Raw genomic sequence first — 15298 nt, forward strand, 5'->3', positions numbered from 1 at the left:
TTTTAGTATTAAATATTACATAGCAACAAGTGATACATAGTGAATGTAGATGTTGTCTGAGTACAGCTGTATTTTTTACAGTCTCAGATTTAATAATTTTTCATTAAGGGGAAGGAATTTGATCTTGTTTTTCCTTAGCTGTAGTTTTTTCTTTTCCTATATCAGCCTGCCTGAAAATGTATTGAATAAGCCATTTCAATGCTGTATTTTAATAACTATAGAACAGGTTTTTAAGCTTTCAAAATATTCCATGAATATTTGAATGGTGGATATGATACATTAAAGAACAAGGTTACAAAAATATATAATCTCTGGTAAAGCTTTGCTAGATAATTTTTTAGAATTTTGATTTTAAACGGTTTATTCTACAAATATGAATTTTACTGCAGAAATATTCATGCTGCGGTATTGAAAGCCAGACCCTGGTCCCATTTAAATAATGGCAAAATTCCTATTGATCTCAGTAGAAATGGCCCTATCCATCCAGTGTTACTTTGCGCAACCCTTCTACCTGAATATTAGGGAAGTGCTGTTAGATTTTAGCCTTCAGACCCTAGAAAATAAGATACTGGACATATGAGTACTGCTCCTGAGTTTAGCAGATCAATTGATCTTATTGTAATTGCTAGTGTTTTGGCACAGCCTTTGCAAAAAGAATGCTCTATTTAACCCTGCATTTTTGCTTTCACTCACCCATGGATTATACTGCAGATAACTTTGTGACTGAGACCTTCATGAGGAATAGTTACTATCGCTGATCTTTACTGTACCTCCTTTCCCCTCACTGTCCACCTACCATCAAAAGACAGGGCTGGCTGGACAAATTTCTACCCTCACCCAAATTTCACATTTAATTTCATTTTAGCAAACTGGCTGGTAAGTAGAAATGCAGTTCACAAATCATTTCTATTTGGAAAACAAACAGGCAAAGAAAAGCAAGACATACTCTTGAATAGTCAAGCTCCCTGGGCGTGGAGTCGGTTAAAGCTCGTACAAGGGCGTTCATCATGCTAATGGGAGGAGAAGGCGGGGAGGGCTGAGAGGGTTCTTGCTGTAAGGGGCTCTTTGGTTTGGAAGGCAGCCGACCTCTTCTCCCTTTCAGGCTGTCGGTACGGACAACTAGGTAAAAAAAAAAAAAGGGAATCAGTTGTGAAGATACCAGCAAACAACGGATCAGAATGAACACCTCCTTTTCTTATGGTGGCCAGCCCAGCAAAAACAAGAGCATTCTCCATTTTCAGCAATTGCTCTTGATGCCTTTGATTGCAAAGGAGCACCAACGATAACAAACTTGCATCAGACCTATGATCATAAGCAGCAATGTAGCTGCTTACCTAAAGCCCAGCTGCGTTCCTAGTGTTCATGCTTTGTTCGCAGCCCATCTATGCGCCCGTGTATGTGCACCCACACACACATATAGAGACACTCTGCTGCTGAAAGAAAACTGAATGTGAAACACAAATTCTAATGTTCTTACTACCAGTGCACCTTTTAAATGGCTGATTCGTCCATTCAAAGTAATTTCAGCTTTCTTGAAGCATTTGAAAAAATATGGTCACGCTGTACAGGTTCTATTACCCTTTTTAGTATTTGCAATGGGACTGCTCACACAGTGTTACTCACATACTTAAATATTTGCAGAATTGGGGCTAATGAGTTGATACTGTTTCCATTTAAATTAATTGCAAATTTACAATCAGCTTATAGGAATGAGACAAGATCCTATGTCAAAATGCACACAATCCAGTGCAGTCCCCAGTGAGATAACAGGGGGAAGCCAACAGCATTATCGAGCAACGTTCAAAGTTAATAAAGGAGACATTTTGGCCAGTGTCAAATTATCCTCTCATGACCTTGCAGCTCTTGAACTCTGGGGTCTAAAGCCTAAATATGATAGTATGGCTGAAAAGAAGAAAATCAATACATTATTACACAAATGTACAGATTTTGAGTAAGATATGAATCCCATCGCTGTAAAACTCATTGTAAAGACATCTGTGTCCACACACACTGAGATTCATTAAACGTAACGTTTCAGTGGCTAGGATAATAATAGCAATAGTCCTTACCTTCTTTAACCATGCCGACGCTGAGACACTTCTGAAACCGGCAGTATTGGCATCTGTTACGACGTCTCTTGTCCACTGGACAGTTTTTATTTGCCAGGCAAACATATTTTGCATTTTTCTGAACTGTTCTCTGTGAAAATGCAACACAAAAATAGTAAACTGATCGTTTCTTGATCAACTTAGAACCTGACAAAATGTGTTTTAATTACAACATGAAAAGCGACAGAGCAATTCATATAATTAGATAAAATTAATTTCCTAACATACTAGCCTCCAGGAAAAACAATTTTATTAGTGTTAGCTGCTGACAATGAAAATCATCTAGGATTGTTCTGAAGCAAGTCTCTGGAGACAGGCAACTTTGAATGATAAAATCATATCTGAAATTACCAGGTCATCGCATCTACCTTTGGGGATTAGATTATCTCCGCTTTTAATATCCCTTTGGGAACAATTTTCTACTTGGTTCATTCCCTTGATTATTGCTGACCTTATTAAAATAAAATCAAAATGATCTGCGATGTACTTCTCTTGCTATCGCTATTGTCAGTCAAATACCACAATAACTGGTTTGGTTATCCATTAAAATCATCAGGGAGAAAAATAAAAATAGCAGAAACCCCTACAAAATATGTTTAGTTAAATATTCTGGGAAAGCTAACCTGACCTGGGAAAAAAATAGAGTTATACTGTTGTTATATACATTTAATTGTCTCTAAACTGATCTTAAAACTATACAATAAATTTAAAATTTGTAAAAGCCTAGTAAGCCTTGGCAGAATGTAACAAATATTGATGCAAAAATGTATTATGTGTTTCCATGCTTAAAATCAAAGATACATCAATAAATAACACAGCACAAAAAAAAAGGCATTAATAGGAAAGACATCAGAACAGGAACAAATTTATCAGCTCAACATTCAATATTAAATCTTTCACTGCAATTAAATTAATGGAGAAGTGTTATTTCATAATTTGCGTTCCTTTTCAAATAACAGCCTCAATGCATTCAATATGAGAGACACAGCAAATACTGTTCATTGTGCTTTAGAGCTGAAAACTGTTTAATATTGCAGAATAAGCTCTAGATACCGCTCCCAGTCAAGGATATGCTATTGATTTCCACAGGGGCAGGATCGGGCCCGTAAGAGCTGCTATTTCCAGGTTACTTGTGTTTCCTGTTCTAATTGTATTTATATAACAGATGAGTTTTACGGGACATGCGTATTTTGCTGTGTTGTCACAGGGTTATTATTATGTGACATTAGCAGCTCTGTGTACAATAAAAAAACAAATGTTGTAAGCCCTCCCCCACAACTGTTTTTGGACTATTTTTGTTCCCATCATATCTTTTACGTGAACAGGGGCATGACTGCTATCTTTGCAGGAAAGGATATACCAAATCAACCCCAAATGTATAAAATCTTAAACCTGCTGCCCAGAACCATCCCCCTAAAAGTCTGTCCCAAGTTCTTCACTTAAACAAGCTCTTTCTGAAAATAATACTGGAATTTGAAGTCAGTCTGTTGAAAGGAAATTATAAAGTGCCCAAATGTAAGAGCAAGAAATAGGGTATTCAAACCTTAAAAACATAAGCGCAAAGTTTCCACTGACAATCTGCCGTGTGTAAGTTATTCGTGTTGCTATTCAGCTGCAAAGCCTTCTCCCTTACAGAGCAGGCACCGGGACCCTGTGCAGTGCTTAGTCACTGCTCTGCAGGCAGCTTTCCACTGGGGAGGACTCGCTGGGCTCCTGAACCAGAGAGTAACGACAAGGCAGCAACCAAATAAAACTAGAAGTGCTTGGGTTTGTCCCTTGCGTGAAACCAGTTTCCTCCTGGTGCCAGCCCTACAGCTCTCCTCACACCCAACTGCCCCAGGACAGCAAATGGCGCCACTGCAACCAACTAAAATACCAAGCGGGCTTTACGACTTCTGGATTTCTTTCCTCACTTAAAAATGAGGTTTAATTGGAACAAATGACTGAGTAAAACCCAGGTTGGATGTATTCCAGGTCAGTTTCGCTACAGAACGAATGCAGTTTATAGCTCAGAGAGGCATGACCCATGCTCCGTTGAGGGACGCTGGCAGACGGGGGACATGGTTTGCCCAGCTCACTGCCACGGCCCTTTCTCAGCCGAGACTGGTTGATCCTTTTATCCTATGGAAGGCTTGCTTTGGCCTTCTTCAAAAACTTTGGGTGGGTGTCCATCACACCCTGCTGGGGAGCTCTGAGCTATAACACAACGCCCCCAAGCCCCGGGGTGAGGGCTAGGAGCGTACTGGGGCAGGTAGGGAGGGAGGGGAGGCTGGGGGAAGAGGGGGAGCAAACCGCAGAGCGCTCACCTTGAAAAAGCCCTTGCAGCCCTCACACGTCCGTACACCGTAGTGCTGGCAGGCGGCATTATCGCCACAGACGGCACAGGTGCCTTCCCCGGATGAGGAGCTCCTGCTGGGCGGAGATGGGAGGCCGCTGCTGCCGCTGCCGCCACTGCTCTCACCCATCAGGCTGGAGGTGGCTGCATTGAGGCCGAGCGGTGAGAAGGCTAAGGTGGCTGGTCTTTTGGCCAGGTGAAGCCCGTAGGAATGGCTGTCCATGGATGCCTGGCTGGCGGCGGGTCTGTCGGAGCCCAGGGGCAGGCTCAGGGAGGCAGGGTCGTAGCACATGTGGGTGGCCGCAGCTGGCGTGTGGGGGGGCGAGTGCTTGAAGTGGAAGAGGGGGAAGCGTGGAGGCACGGTCTTCATGGGGGCAGCGTCCATCAGGTGGCCGGGCGGCAGGCAGGTCTGCGTGGGCTGCAGTGGGGGATCGTCCCACAGGCTCTGGTGAGAGGGGAAGCCGGGCGTGGTGGGCGTGGAGGGCGGAGATTGCTTGAAGTACATGGAAGTGCTGGGCATCCCCTCATCCGTGGAGGGTGGCAGTGAGGGCTGGTATGGGGAGAGACGGGTGTCTTCCATCTTTATGAGGGGCCTCTGGCTGGAGGAGGCAGATTGCATTTGGTAGAGGCAGGAAGGCTTGAGCTCGTAGCTGCCAGAGTAACCCTCCATAAAGGTGCTGAAGCTGGGAAGGGAGGTGGTGGCAGTGGCAGTGATTTCGGTACTGCTCAGGTCCATGGTCAGCTTGGCATAGTCAGGGTTCATGATCTCCGAGCTGTACTCCGAGCCATACGCGTAGGTCTGAGCTGCATAATTTGAACCAGGTGGTGAAGGACTATACTGCGCTTGCACACAGGGCATATCTGCAAGGGCAAAGGGGAGTGTTAACAACGAGCCCAGCGCGCTGAGGCCACGGCCCAGGCCCTCGCAAACTTCTTTCCTAAAAGCTTTCCCACATTTCACGCAGCTCAGTCAGACACTCGACTCCCACACTTGCCTGGACTGGGGGGCATATAAATTAGCCTCGAGTCTTTGCCTTTCAACAAGAAATACGCATCGGGGATCGACTAAGCATTAGGTATTAGGGAACCTGCTCTCGTCTAGTCGCGGGAGCAACTCAAATTTATACTAGTGTCAGTGAGAGAAGAAGCCGTCTCAAGCTGCCCTACATCTGCTGCTTAATATACATAGGTGTCAATGAGAATTAGATAAGCAGAATGAAAACAGTTTATGGCTCTAAATCTATCTCTGTACGCATGCAACTGTGCCATAAAATTTTCATTAAGGGTAAACGAGATTATCAAAAGCATAATATTAAAAATGATACTCATTTTAAAAGAAACAGCCTCTGCAGTGCACAACAGAGGAACAACTCAAATCACAGCATTTGCTACTCAGGACTTGCAAACATCTATTTTGCTTACTCAACTCTGGGCCTTTGAAGCATATTTCTGGTCAGCTAATAATTTAACGTTGCTGTCTAACTAGTAGTTTTAAGGCTTATCCGTGGTAGAACATTCTCCTAAAAAAAAATGGGTGGTACAACAAATCCCTAAATTTGCAAACATGTGAGAGAAAAAGTACGTGGTATTTCTGTTTCTGTTTTTATAGGAAAGCAAGGTTGAGGCTGCTAATATAACTGGTCTTATGCATTAGTCATAAAAGTGAATGTGGCTCACCGACAGCTGGGATGGTTGAAGCAATACCGTGCCTGGCTATAAAGATGTGATTTTTTTTTCTTTTACATTTCCTACTAGTCTGCTGTTTCCTTTGTTGCTCTCAGGAAATAATAGACCAAACTCTGCAATCCATTTGAGCTTTGCCTGACTAAACACTGTCAGATTATAGCCTAATATTTGCAACCCAATCTAAAAGTGCACGGTGTATTTTGGTTCCACAGGATAGGAATAAAAATGCAACAATTAGTATATTCTCTTGTAAAGAGAAAAGTAAATATGGAGAAAATGTGTATCAAAATTAAGTGCAGTTCATCTCTTCTTAATCATTGTAATTTTTGTTCCAAAAGCACTTGAGAGACAATTCCTACTATAAAAAATAAGGTGCCTCGAAAATAAAGGGGTTTTCCTCAGTATTTTAGGAACTCCCTTCATGTATAATTTCAAAATACTCCCTTGGGCCTGGCATGCAGGAGTCCAAATAATTTGTGTTAAATCGACTTTTAAATCTTTCGTGCCTGCTTTGCAGATAAACATGTTTAAACTAAGCACCAGATTTCAATTATCATACTGTCACAAACCATTCGGATCTTTCTTCTTCTTGAGAAAACATGAAAGCAAGAAAAAAATAGTGCTGATTTCTGAAATTAAGACCTTCCTGTTTGTAAATCCAAATACTTGAAGAAAAAAGCAGGATGACCCTTTCATAAGCCTTGCCTCCCAAGGTTATTTAGGTATTTTTCTACCATTCTCTTTTTTCCTACCAATTTCCATCCATGCTATTCCATGCACACATATTTCGTGGCAACTCCCATTACTATAATTTGTTTAAGGACTGTCTGTTAAAATGCAGTGATCAGCGCTTAATCAAATAAAAAGGAAAAGAAATTCCTTCCGTGCACCTCCACTGAGAACTGACAGGGGAACACAACTGAAGGAGCGGACAGATAATGTCACAAGTGGATGTGCTGATGCACAACCCCATGAAGGAAAAAAGCTTCTTTACTAGCTCAGAAAATGAGCAGGAGTTCAGGGAAACAGATCATTATGCTTTTTTCTGCTTTTATTCTGAGCGTAACAGGGTTATGTCACTGAATTCTGTGCAAAGTGGAGTAAGAAAACAGAAGTCTAAAATAAGTCCAACCTGAGGACAGAAAAAATATCCCTAACCTAAAGGTCTGGTCTCTCCTGGCTCTGCGGGACTCCTCCTACATCGCCCTTTGCCAGCGCACTCGACTGACTAATTCTAACCCCTACTTTTCCACTTACGGCACCAATATTAATTACCCTGCAAAGTAAATAACCTGGGATTTTTTCTTCTTTACCCAGCAATATTAAAAAAAAGCCCCACAGGAGGCGCACTGAAGAGCAACCTGTCATCAAAGCCCAAATGAATGGATAAAAAAAACACAATCAGGGTAGGGGCATTCAGAGCTGTCACCTTATAATTCTGCTATCTTTGCGAGAGCTTGGCAATAAGGCATGCCCGGTTTAACGCCGAGCGAGCCGCGCTCCCCGCAGGGAGGCTAGCATCCCACCCTTTCTGCCCTAAAATCGGGCACGTCTTCGGTTGGGGGGCTCGCAACCCCCCGTTCGCCCGGTCACGGCATCGCTACAAACCCCGTGAAACGCGGGCGCTGCCCAGAACCCTTTGGGATTTTAAACACCCCGCGGCCCCGGTTCGGGCCGTCGGGGACCAAAGGGATTTGGGATGGGTAGGGGCCGCGGCGGGAGCTCTCCCACCTCCCCATCCCCCTCCTCTCCCGGGAGCCCGGCCCGGGGAGCGGCAGCTTACCTGGCGGGTATCTTGCGCGCTGAATGGTGGGGCTGGAGGTGCGGACGGCGGCGGCGGCGGCGGGCGGCGGGGGGGTGGGCGCCGGCTGGGACCTCTCTGCGGAGGCGGGTCTGGGGCCTGGCCTCGGCGGGGGGCGCTCTTCCGACCCGGGCTCTGTCCGCCGGCGGCGGGAGGGGGAGAAGGCAGAGTCAGGGAGCGGCGGTTACCAGCCGGGGGGGGGGGTGTCAGAGGGGCGCCCCCCACGCCTCCCCCCCACTTCCCCAAATCCCCCCCCCGGCGGCGCGGCTCGGGGGGACGGGGGCGGACCTTGCCCCACGCTTGCACGGCAAGCCCCCGCCTCGCCTCGCCCCACGGGTGGGAAATGGGGAGCCAGACGGGGAGCGCGTTCCTGCCGGCTCCCGCTCCCTCATCACACAAAAGGCAGAAAGCGCCGGGCTGGGACGACGGAGCCGCTGGTTTGGAGGAGAGCCCCGAGCCGGGTAGCCACCACACGCGGGGCAGCATCCCCGCGCGTCCACTCTCCGGCGGGAACTTTCCTTTTTATTTTTTTTTTCGGGGCGGGGGGGAGGGAGTGGAGGTGGCCAGCAGCAAGTTTCTATGCAAGGTACCGGCCCGGCCAGCCGCGGTGCGGCATCTCCGGGGGCCGCGCGACGCCCCGCGGCCACCACCGCGTCCCGGGGGAGCGCTCCGCCCCGGCCCCTGCCCACGGCAGCCGCTCCCGCCGGCTCTTTCGCCCGCTCCTTGCGTTGGGTCTTTTTTTTTTTCCTTGCCTCCCCCCCCCCCCCGCCAGCTCCCGGGATGTGAAGTGCCTGTCAGCTCACCCCTTTCTCTCCCGAGGGTTTTGTTCCCTCCCGAGCTCCTGCGAGGCGGGTTCCCGCCCGGCGCGGAGCGCCCTAGGGCTCCTCTCCCCCCCTTGCCCCCCTCTCCGAGCCGCCGGTTACCTAGAGACACTCGCTGCGCTTTTAACCATGCAACACCCCTCCGGACTGCAGCCGCCCGAGCCAGGAGCGCAGAGCCGTAAGGGCTGTAAATTAGGAGGAAATAACTACCCTTGTCAAAGCTCTTTTCTTCCTCCGTGCACTTTACATTCAGGCCCGAGTGACACCCCTCCCCACCCTGTAATACGAGGAGGAAACCGTGAAATACTCCATTGTGATTGTGACTTCTTCGGGCGAGTTTCGAAACCTTCATTTACCCGGGAGGGACGGCGGAGGGGGAAGCTCCATTGAATTAAAAAGTTTCGAGCTCGATTTCCAGCGCCGGTTACCTCCCGACTGTTATTATTATTGTTGTTGTTGTTATTATTATTATTATTATTATTACTGGGAGGAGGCGGGGGCGGTCGCCCCGAGCCGCACGGTCACTCCGGCAGATATCCGCGAGCTCGCGTGAGATTCACCTCCGACGAAAACCGTCTGGTCTGGTTTTAGTCCATTGTTTTTTACCGGGGCTTGACTCCAACATACAACGGTCTCCACGGAGGAGAGAAAAATAGGGCGAAGAATGTAATCGAGTGAAGCGGCTCGGATAAAAGTTAGCGATTCATTCCCAAACTTTTTTTTTTTCCTGGAGAAAAAAAAAATCCGATCCAAACACACCAACGCCCCTACAGAAAACAGCGTTTTCCGCCCTTTCCCTGGGAAACGTCCTCGTATGGAATCCGTCGTCTCCAAAAATTGCAAGTTAAACAAGAGCGTTATTAACTAGCCTCTCGAAGGTGAGCCGCATCTCCGCCCGGGACAGAGTATCGCGATAACGGCGTCCCGATAACCGGTCCCCCGACACGGTATCGCAACCCAGCGCCCGCGCTTTCTCGCCTCTTTCCAAGACTGAAACTTCTTTCGCAGCTCTTGAGGCGAGGAGGCAAAAGCGCGGGGCGCGGCGGGGGCCGGGAGCGGGGCAGCCCGGCCTCCTCGCCCCGCACCGCCCGTGCCGGGGCACCGCAGTCCCTCGTTACCGCCTCTGACCTCCGAAGGGAAAAGCGCACGCTTCCGAGGAGCAGATGCCGGGCAGACGTGCCGAGCAAAGATCCCGTCTCATTTCAATACAACATGTCACATTCCAGCAATTACCTCTCGGGGCGAGCTCCCTTCGGGCTGCCGAGGGGGCTGCTCTCTCCCCAAGCGGGGTTAGATCAACCTGCTCCCCTGGCCCTATTAGACAGCTCCAACTTGGGCAAACAAACCCACCTATTTCCCAAGCGCAGTTAAAGGAAGGAGACAAATTACTGCCATTCATCACCGGCGCTGTAAACTCCCCGCCGCCGCCGCCGGCAGCATCATTTCCATGACAACAACTAGCAGAAATACCTTAGTACCACCGGCTCCGGCTCCCGCTCCTCTCAAGCACAGCCCTCCCGTCGGCGAGGGGCACCGGTGCCCCGGGCACGGCGGGGGTCGCGCAGACGGCAGGGAGGCTCGAAGCCGAGCGGCGAATGAGCATCCACGGGGGGGGGGGGGGGGGGGGGCCAGGGGGGTGGGAAGAAGGAGAGGGAAAAGTTTCGGCGAGAGCCCGGCACGGCAGCGCCCGGGCTGAGCCGCACCGCCCGCCGCCGGCATCTCCCCAGCATCTACCCCGGCGGCGGCGCAACTTTGGCGGAGTGGGGACACGTCGCCTTGTCCCTCTCCCTCGGCCGCTCCCGCTCGTTCATATACGTACTCGGTTGCTGTGGAGGTTCCGTCTTTACATCTAGTTTGTAGGTGCCCGCTTCCTTAAAGGCGCATGTAGGCGCTGTCCAGCGGCAGGACCCGAGACACAAAACCCCGGAGACTCCCGGCGGCTGCAGGTCCAGAGGGTGCGTTATCCCGAGGCATGGAAAAGGATTGCAAAAGCCTGAGGAGCCAGGAGCCCGTCCCCGGGCGGAGGGAGGGAGGGAGGGAGCGGCCGGGCGGGCGAGGGATGCCGAGCCGCTGCCGCCGCCGCCGCCGCCGCGATGTGCCTTTGTGTGTGCGTGCGGCGGGAGCCGGGCCGGGACCTGCGCCCGCGTCCCCGGTGCGAGTGCGAGTGCCCCGGGGTGCGCCTGTGTCTGCGCGGAGAGAGGGGACCGAGGCGCCTCTCTGCGCTGCTCTCCCGCTCCCTCTCTCTGAACGTCATTTATGTGAGAGGAGCCCTAGCGGCCTCTCCATAGAGCGGCTGGAATGCGAAACGTCAATAGTGACGCCATGGGAGCCTGACGCTACTGACCCCCCCCCCTCCCGCCCCAGTGTGTGCGCCGCGCTCCCGCCGCACCGCGCCGCGCCGTGCAGAGCCGCGCCGTGCACCGCCGTGCCGAGCCGTGCACCGCCGAGCAGCGCCGGGCACAGCCGGGCACCTCCGAGCAGCGCCGGTGCGGCGGCCGCGCCGCGGGCGGCGGGACAGGGTGGCCGGCCGGGCTGGCTGCCCGCGGCAGCCTGGCGAGTCGCTCCCAAGACAGATTAAAATTATTATTATTACTATTACTATTATTATTATCATCATCATCAACAACAGCGACCGTGTTGTGTTGTTTTGCAAACGCAGCAACTCTCTGCCGGAGCGGTTCAAGGGGAAAAGAGCTTTCCTTGGTTAATTACTGGCACTTTCAGGAGGAATTTTTAATGGTTTATTGTTTTACTTTTTTCTTTTTCCCTTTTTTCTCTTTTTCATTTTCTTTTCTTCCCCCCTTCAACCCTTTTTTTCTCTTTTTTTTTTTCCTCCGCTTCCCCTCCCCCCTCTTTTCCTTTTCTTTTGAAACTTTCCAGTGCGCAGGAGCAAAGAGCAGGTTGTGGAAGGTGCCGCTCCGGCCGGGCGCTCGAGCGAGCGGCCCTGAGGAAGTCCGGGCTCCCGCCTCTGTGCGTCTGTCTGTGTATCTGTGTGTCTGTCTGCCTGCCTACGGCTCTGTACTCTGCCCGGAGCACCGGGCCGCCGTGCACCGCCCGGAGCACCGGGCAGCCGCCCGCCAGCCGTGCCCGCTGCCGTGTTTACTTCCGCCGCCGGCGGCCGTTTGCTATTGTCATCGGGGCCGTTACGGCCGTTGCTGTGCTTGTGCTTCGTACGGAGGGGCTCTACCACACGGGTTCAACCGACGGGCGCTGGGGGCGAGCGAGGGGCCCCGCTCCGCGCGCGCCCGACACCCCGAGGAGGAGGTGGAGGGACGGGCGGCGGCGGCGGCACTTTCGCTTTGCCGCTCCCCGGGGCCCGCCGCCTCTCGCCCCACCAGCCCGGCGCCGGCACCGCCGCGGACCGCGCTCCCGCCCCAGGCAGTGGAGAGGGCAGGCGGGGCCGGGGCCCGGGCCCGGGCCCGGGGCGGGCCTCGGCGGACACCGCGGACCGGCGGAGCGGAGGGGGGGGGGCCACGTAGTAGCCCGGGATCCCCTTCCAGAGGCGACGGCAGTGCCGGCGGTGCGCGCCGTGCCCTCGCGGGCGCCGGGGCCTCCCTCCCGGCCCGGGGCGGCTGCCAGGCCCCCGCTCCCCCCGCGGGGGAAGCCGCCGGCCGCCGGGCTCCCCGCGCGGCGACACTTCCCCTCCGCAGGCCGCCAGTCCCCGGCGGGGCCAATCAGGGCCTCCACGTCACCGCGGAACGCCGTGCTCGTGCCGCCGCGGCCAATCCACGCACAGGACGCGGCGGGCCCCGTTCCGAGGGGCGGGGCGTAGCGGGCTGACGCACGGCAGCCGCGTCATTGACGCAAGCGGCGTTACTAAATTTAGCCGCCGGGCCCCGTGCAGGGCGATCGGGATCGCGCGGGGGAGGGGGCGGAGCCGGAGCCCATTGAGCGGCGGCGGCGGCGGCTGGGCGAGCGGGCGCGCGCGAGCGCGCGGGGCTATTTTTGGGCCCCCCGGTTGTGATCCGGCCAAACCAAATATAGACGCGGGCGGGTATTTATAGCGTCGGCGAGTCCCATTGTCGTGGGGCCGCGCCCCCGCCCGCGCCCGGCTTCCTCTGCGCAGGGGGTGGAGTGCGGGGCCGCGGGGACCGCCCGCCCGCGGGGACCCCGGCGTGCCCACGCAGCCTCTCCCCACCCCATACACCCCGTGCAACCACCCCTCCCTCCCCGCGACTCTCCGGAGGGGGAAAGCCCCAGCCGGTCGGCGGCGGGGGGGCGCCGGCCCCAGCTCTCCTCTCCCCACACAAAGCTGCGCTCTGTGGCGGGGCAGCCCGCGTGCGTGTCCCGCGTGTCTGGGCCGCCGGCTCGGGGCGATTCCCTCGCGGCAGCGTGCGCTGCTTCCCCTCGCCACCCCAGCCCTGCCCTCCCCCGGCGAACCACTTGACATTCCCGAGCGGCGGACAAACGCCGGCTGCGGGGGGCGGCGGAGGGGATGGGGCTAGGATCCCCCCCACCGCCCTTCGCCCCGCTAGCGAGGGACACGCGTGGAAGCACGGGGTGTTTCCGCGGCGGGGATGCCCCGCTCGGCCGCGGCGGGGATACCCCCTGCCTGACGCAACGGAGCGGAGCAGGGGCGGCGGCGGGCGCGCATAGCGCGGCGGTGACCTCATGGCAGAAGCGGCGGCTGGTTGGGAGTCCTCCCCCCGTCCCCCCCCCCTCCAAACCACCACCCTGCCCCCCCTCCCCTCCCCCCCCCCCGCCTGTTGAGTAAGCGCCGGGAGAAGTGAAAATGCCATGACGGGCCGGTGCGCTCATCCCCGGTGCTGACACGCCGCGAGAAGGGAGATTCCCTTTGATGCCGCTGCCGGCGTGGGCGGCTGAGGGCAGGGGAGGAGAAGAGGGTGGCACTTTCCGCCCGCCGCTCGCCCCGGGCACCGGCCCTGATAAAAATACTCCGCTTTCCATGTTGTCATTTCTCCTCTGCATCTCGGCCTCTCTGCTGGGAAAGGGACTCCGCGGAGCGCTGCCTCCGCCCTGGGCCGGCCCCCTCGCCCCCTCCGGCGGGCTACCCCCCTGGGATAAAGTCCCACCGTCATCCCGAAACTCGCAGCTCCGCACGGAGAGCGTGTGCAAGCAGAAAATGTCGCTAGCGGGTGGACGGTCCTAGAAACCGTTGTGCCCCCCTTTCCCTTCCTCCCCATCCCCCGCCCCGTGTACTCCGTGCGACTTCGCAGTTTCCTAGAGCTGTTCCTGTCTCCCACGACGTGAAAATAGCGTCATGCAAGAAGGATTTAAAAAAAAAAAATCCCCACTCCAAACCCAAAACCGGCGGCGAGAGTGTTTTGAAAGTTTTAAAAATAATCTTCGAGGTGCTATTTAAAGAACTGCTGCACAGGAAATGGGATATTAGGAGAAAATAGTTAGAAAGCAGCATTGAGAGCGCTACGTGCTTCGGGGGGATGCGGGTGCTGCGTGGGGAGCCAGGCGCTTGCTCACCTCCCGCACACACCGAAGGCAGCGGTTTCCTCCGAGCGGAGCATGACCAGCTATTTTGCAGTTATTTATGAAACGAGAGGTCACTCGCTCCATGCTGCGTGCTTCCCAAGCAGCAAAAAGGAAGTCCTTCGCGCAAGGAGCTCCCAATCTAAGGATAAACACTGAGGCAGACGGAGAGATAAGGGGACAGGAACAACACGAGGCAAAATGGTGTGTACACGCTGGCTTGATTCACTGGAGCCAGCGGTGCAGGAGTGAGGGCCAGGAGGATGGCATTCCCAGCATTTATTGGATAACTCTGGATAATCAAACCAAGCACTGGAGGCTGTGCAGTGAGGGGAGGAAGCCTGTGGGAATGTGAGCAAGGCCTTGGGAGAAATAAAGCTCCAGGAGGTGGGGAAGGTTATGGAGTGACATTTGCCAGGCAGTGCCGGAGCTGGGGAGACTGAAGGTCACACAGGGGCACTGGGAGCAAGCAACATGGAGAGGCTGTGGGGGTTCACTTCCAGCTCCCACCCTTGCATTTGCATTTATGGCCAAATAACTTGATGACAACTCCTTATCAGAATTTGCAGTTGATTTCTCCAAGACCCACTGCTGGTGCAGCCCAGGCCAGACTTTAAACTGCAAATTTCTGGGACCAAGGCAATGAAAATGTTACTGTTTTCAGGCTTTTACTGCAGAATTTAAATACGCAAGTCAAAAACCACGATCCAGAAATCCTGACTAGCTGCCGTCTATCTGGAGGCACCTAAATTCAGCAGTGCTATAGAAGGGCTGTTTGGAAGGTCACCTTGTCCAACCTCCTACTCAAAGAGTATCCATCCCCCTGCATTACTTAAAAATTCCCCTGTCTTCCTCCAGGATGTAGCAACCAACTGTTCCTCTGACTAAATGCCGCCTTCTAGGAAAATCCCAAAAGAAGAGTCAATTGGTGCACCCAATTTACACGGTATCTCGGTAGTTTCAGCACTCACACAGAAAATAAGACATCCAGATTCACATAGTTTGTCTGGGGCAGGGCGGGTGGGGGCAAGGGTGGGGATGAGGAGAGTCCACCTGCATTCCCCACCTCCCAGGAGATTGCTGTAATCCCTTCTGGGTGGCA

At 53.4% G+C, this 15298-nt stretch overlaps 1 protein-coding gene across 2 annotated transcripts in view; it reads right to left on the reverse strand.

Annotated features, from left to right (window-relative positions):
* The window catches only part of NR4A3 (nuclear receptor subfamily 4 group A member 3), a 29279-nt gene extending 18198 nt beyond the window's left edge, over nucleotides 1-11081 (reverse strand). Inside the window, exons 1-5 of one of the 2 annotated variants that reach the window (XM_075084527.1) lie at nucleotides 10571-11060; nucleotides 7913-8065; nucleotides 4415-5304; nucleotides 2070-2199; nucleotides 947-1119 (exon numbers count right to left, since the gene is read on the reverse strand). In XM_075084527.1, the coding sequence (XP_074940628.1) occupies nucleotides 947-1119; nucleotides 2070-2199; nucleotides 4415-5302 (1191 nt within the window). In that variant the 5' untranslated portion in view covers nucleotides 5303-5304; nucleotides 7913-8065; nucleotides 10571-11060. Of the gene's footprint in view, nucleotides 1-946; nucleotides 1120-2069; nucleotides 2200-4414; nucleotides 5305-7912; nucleotides 8066-10570 lie in introns of both variants that reach the window. The other variant, XM_075084529.1, reaches the window with a different exon arrangement.
* Between the last annotated feature and the right edge of the window lie 4217 nt (nucleotides 11082-15298).

The sequence above is a fragment of the Phalacrocorax aristotelis genome, chromosome 2 (assembly GCF_949628215.1).
Source record: "Phalacrocorax aristotelis chromosome 2, bGulAri2.1, whole genome shotgun sequence".
Classification (NCBI taxonomy): Eukaryota; Metazoa; Chordata; class Aves; order Suliformes; family Phalacrocoracidae; genus Phalacrocorax; species Phalacrocorax aristotelis.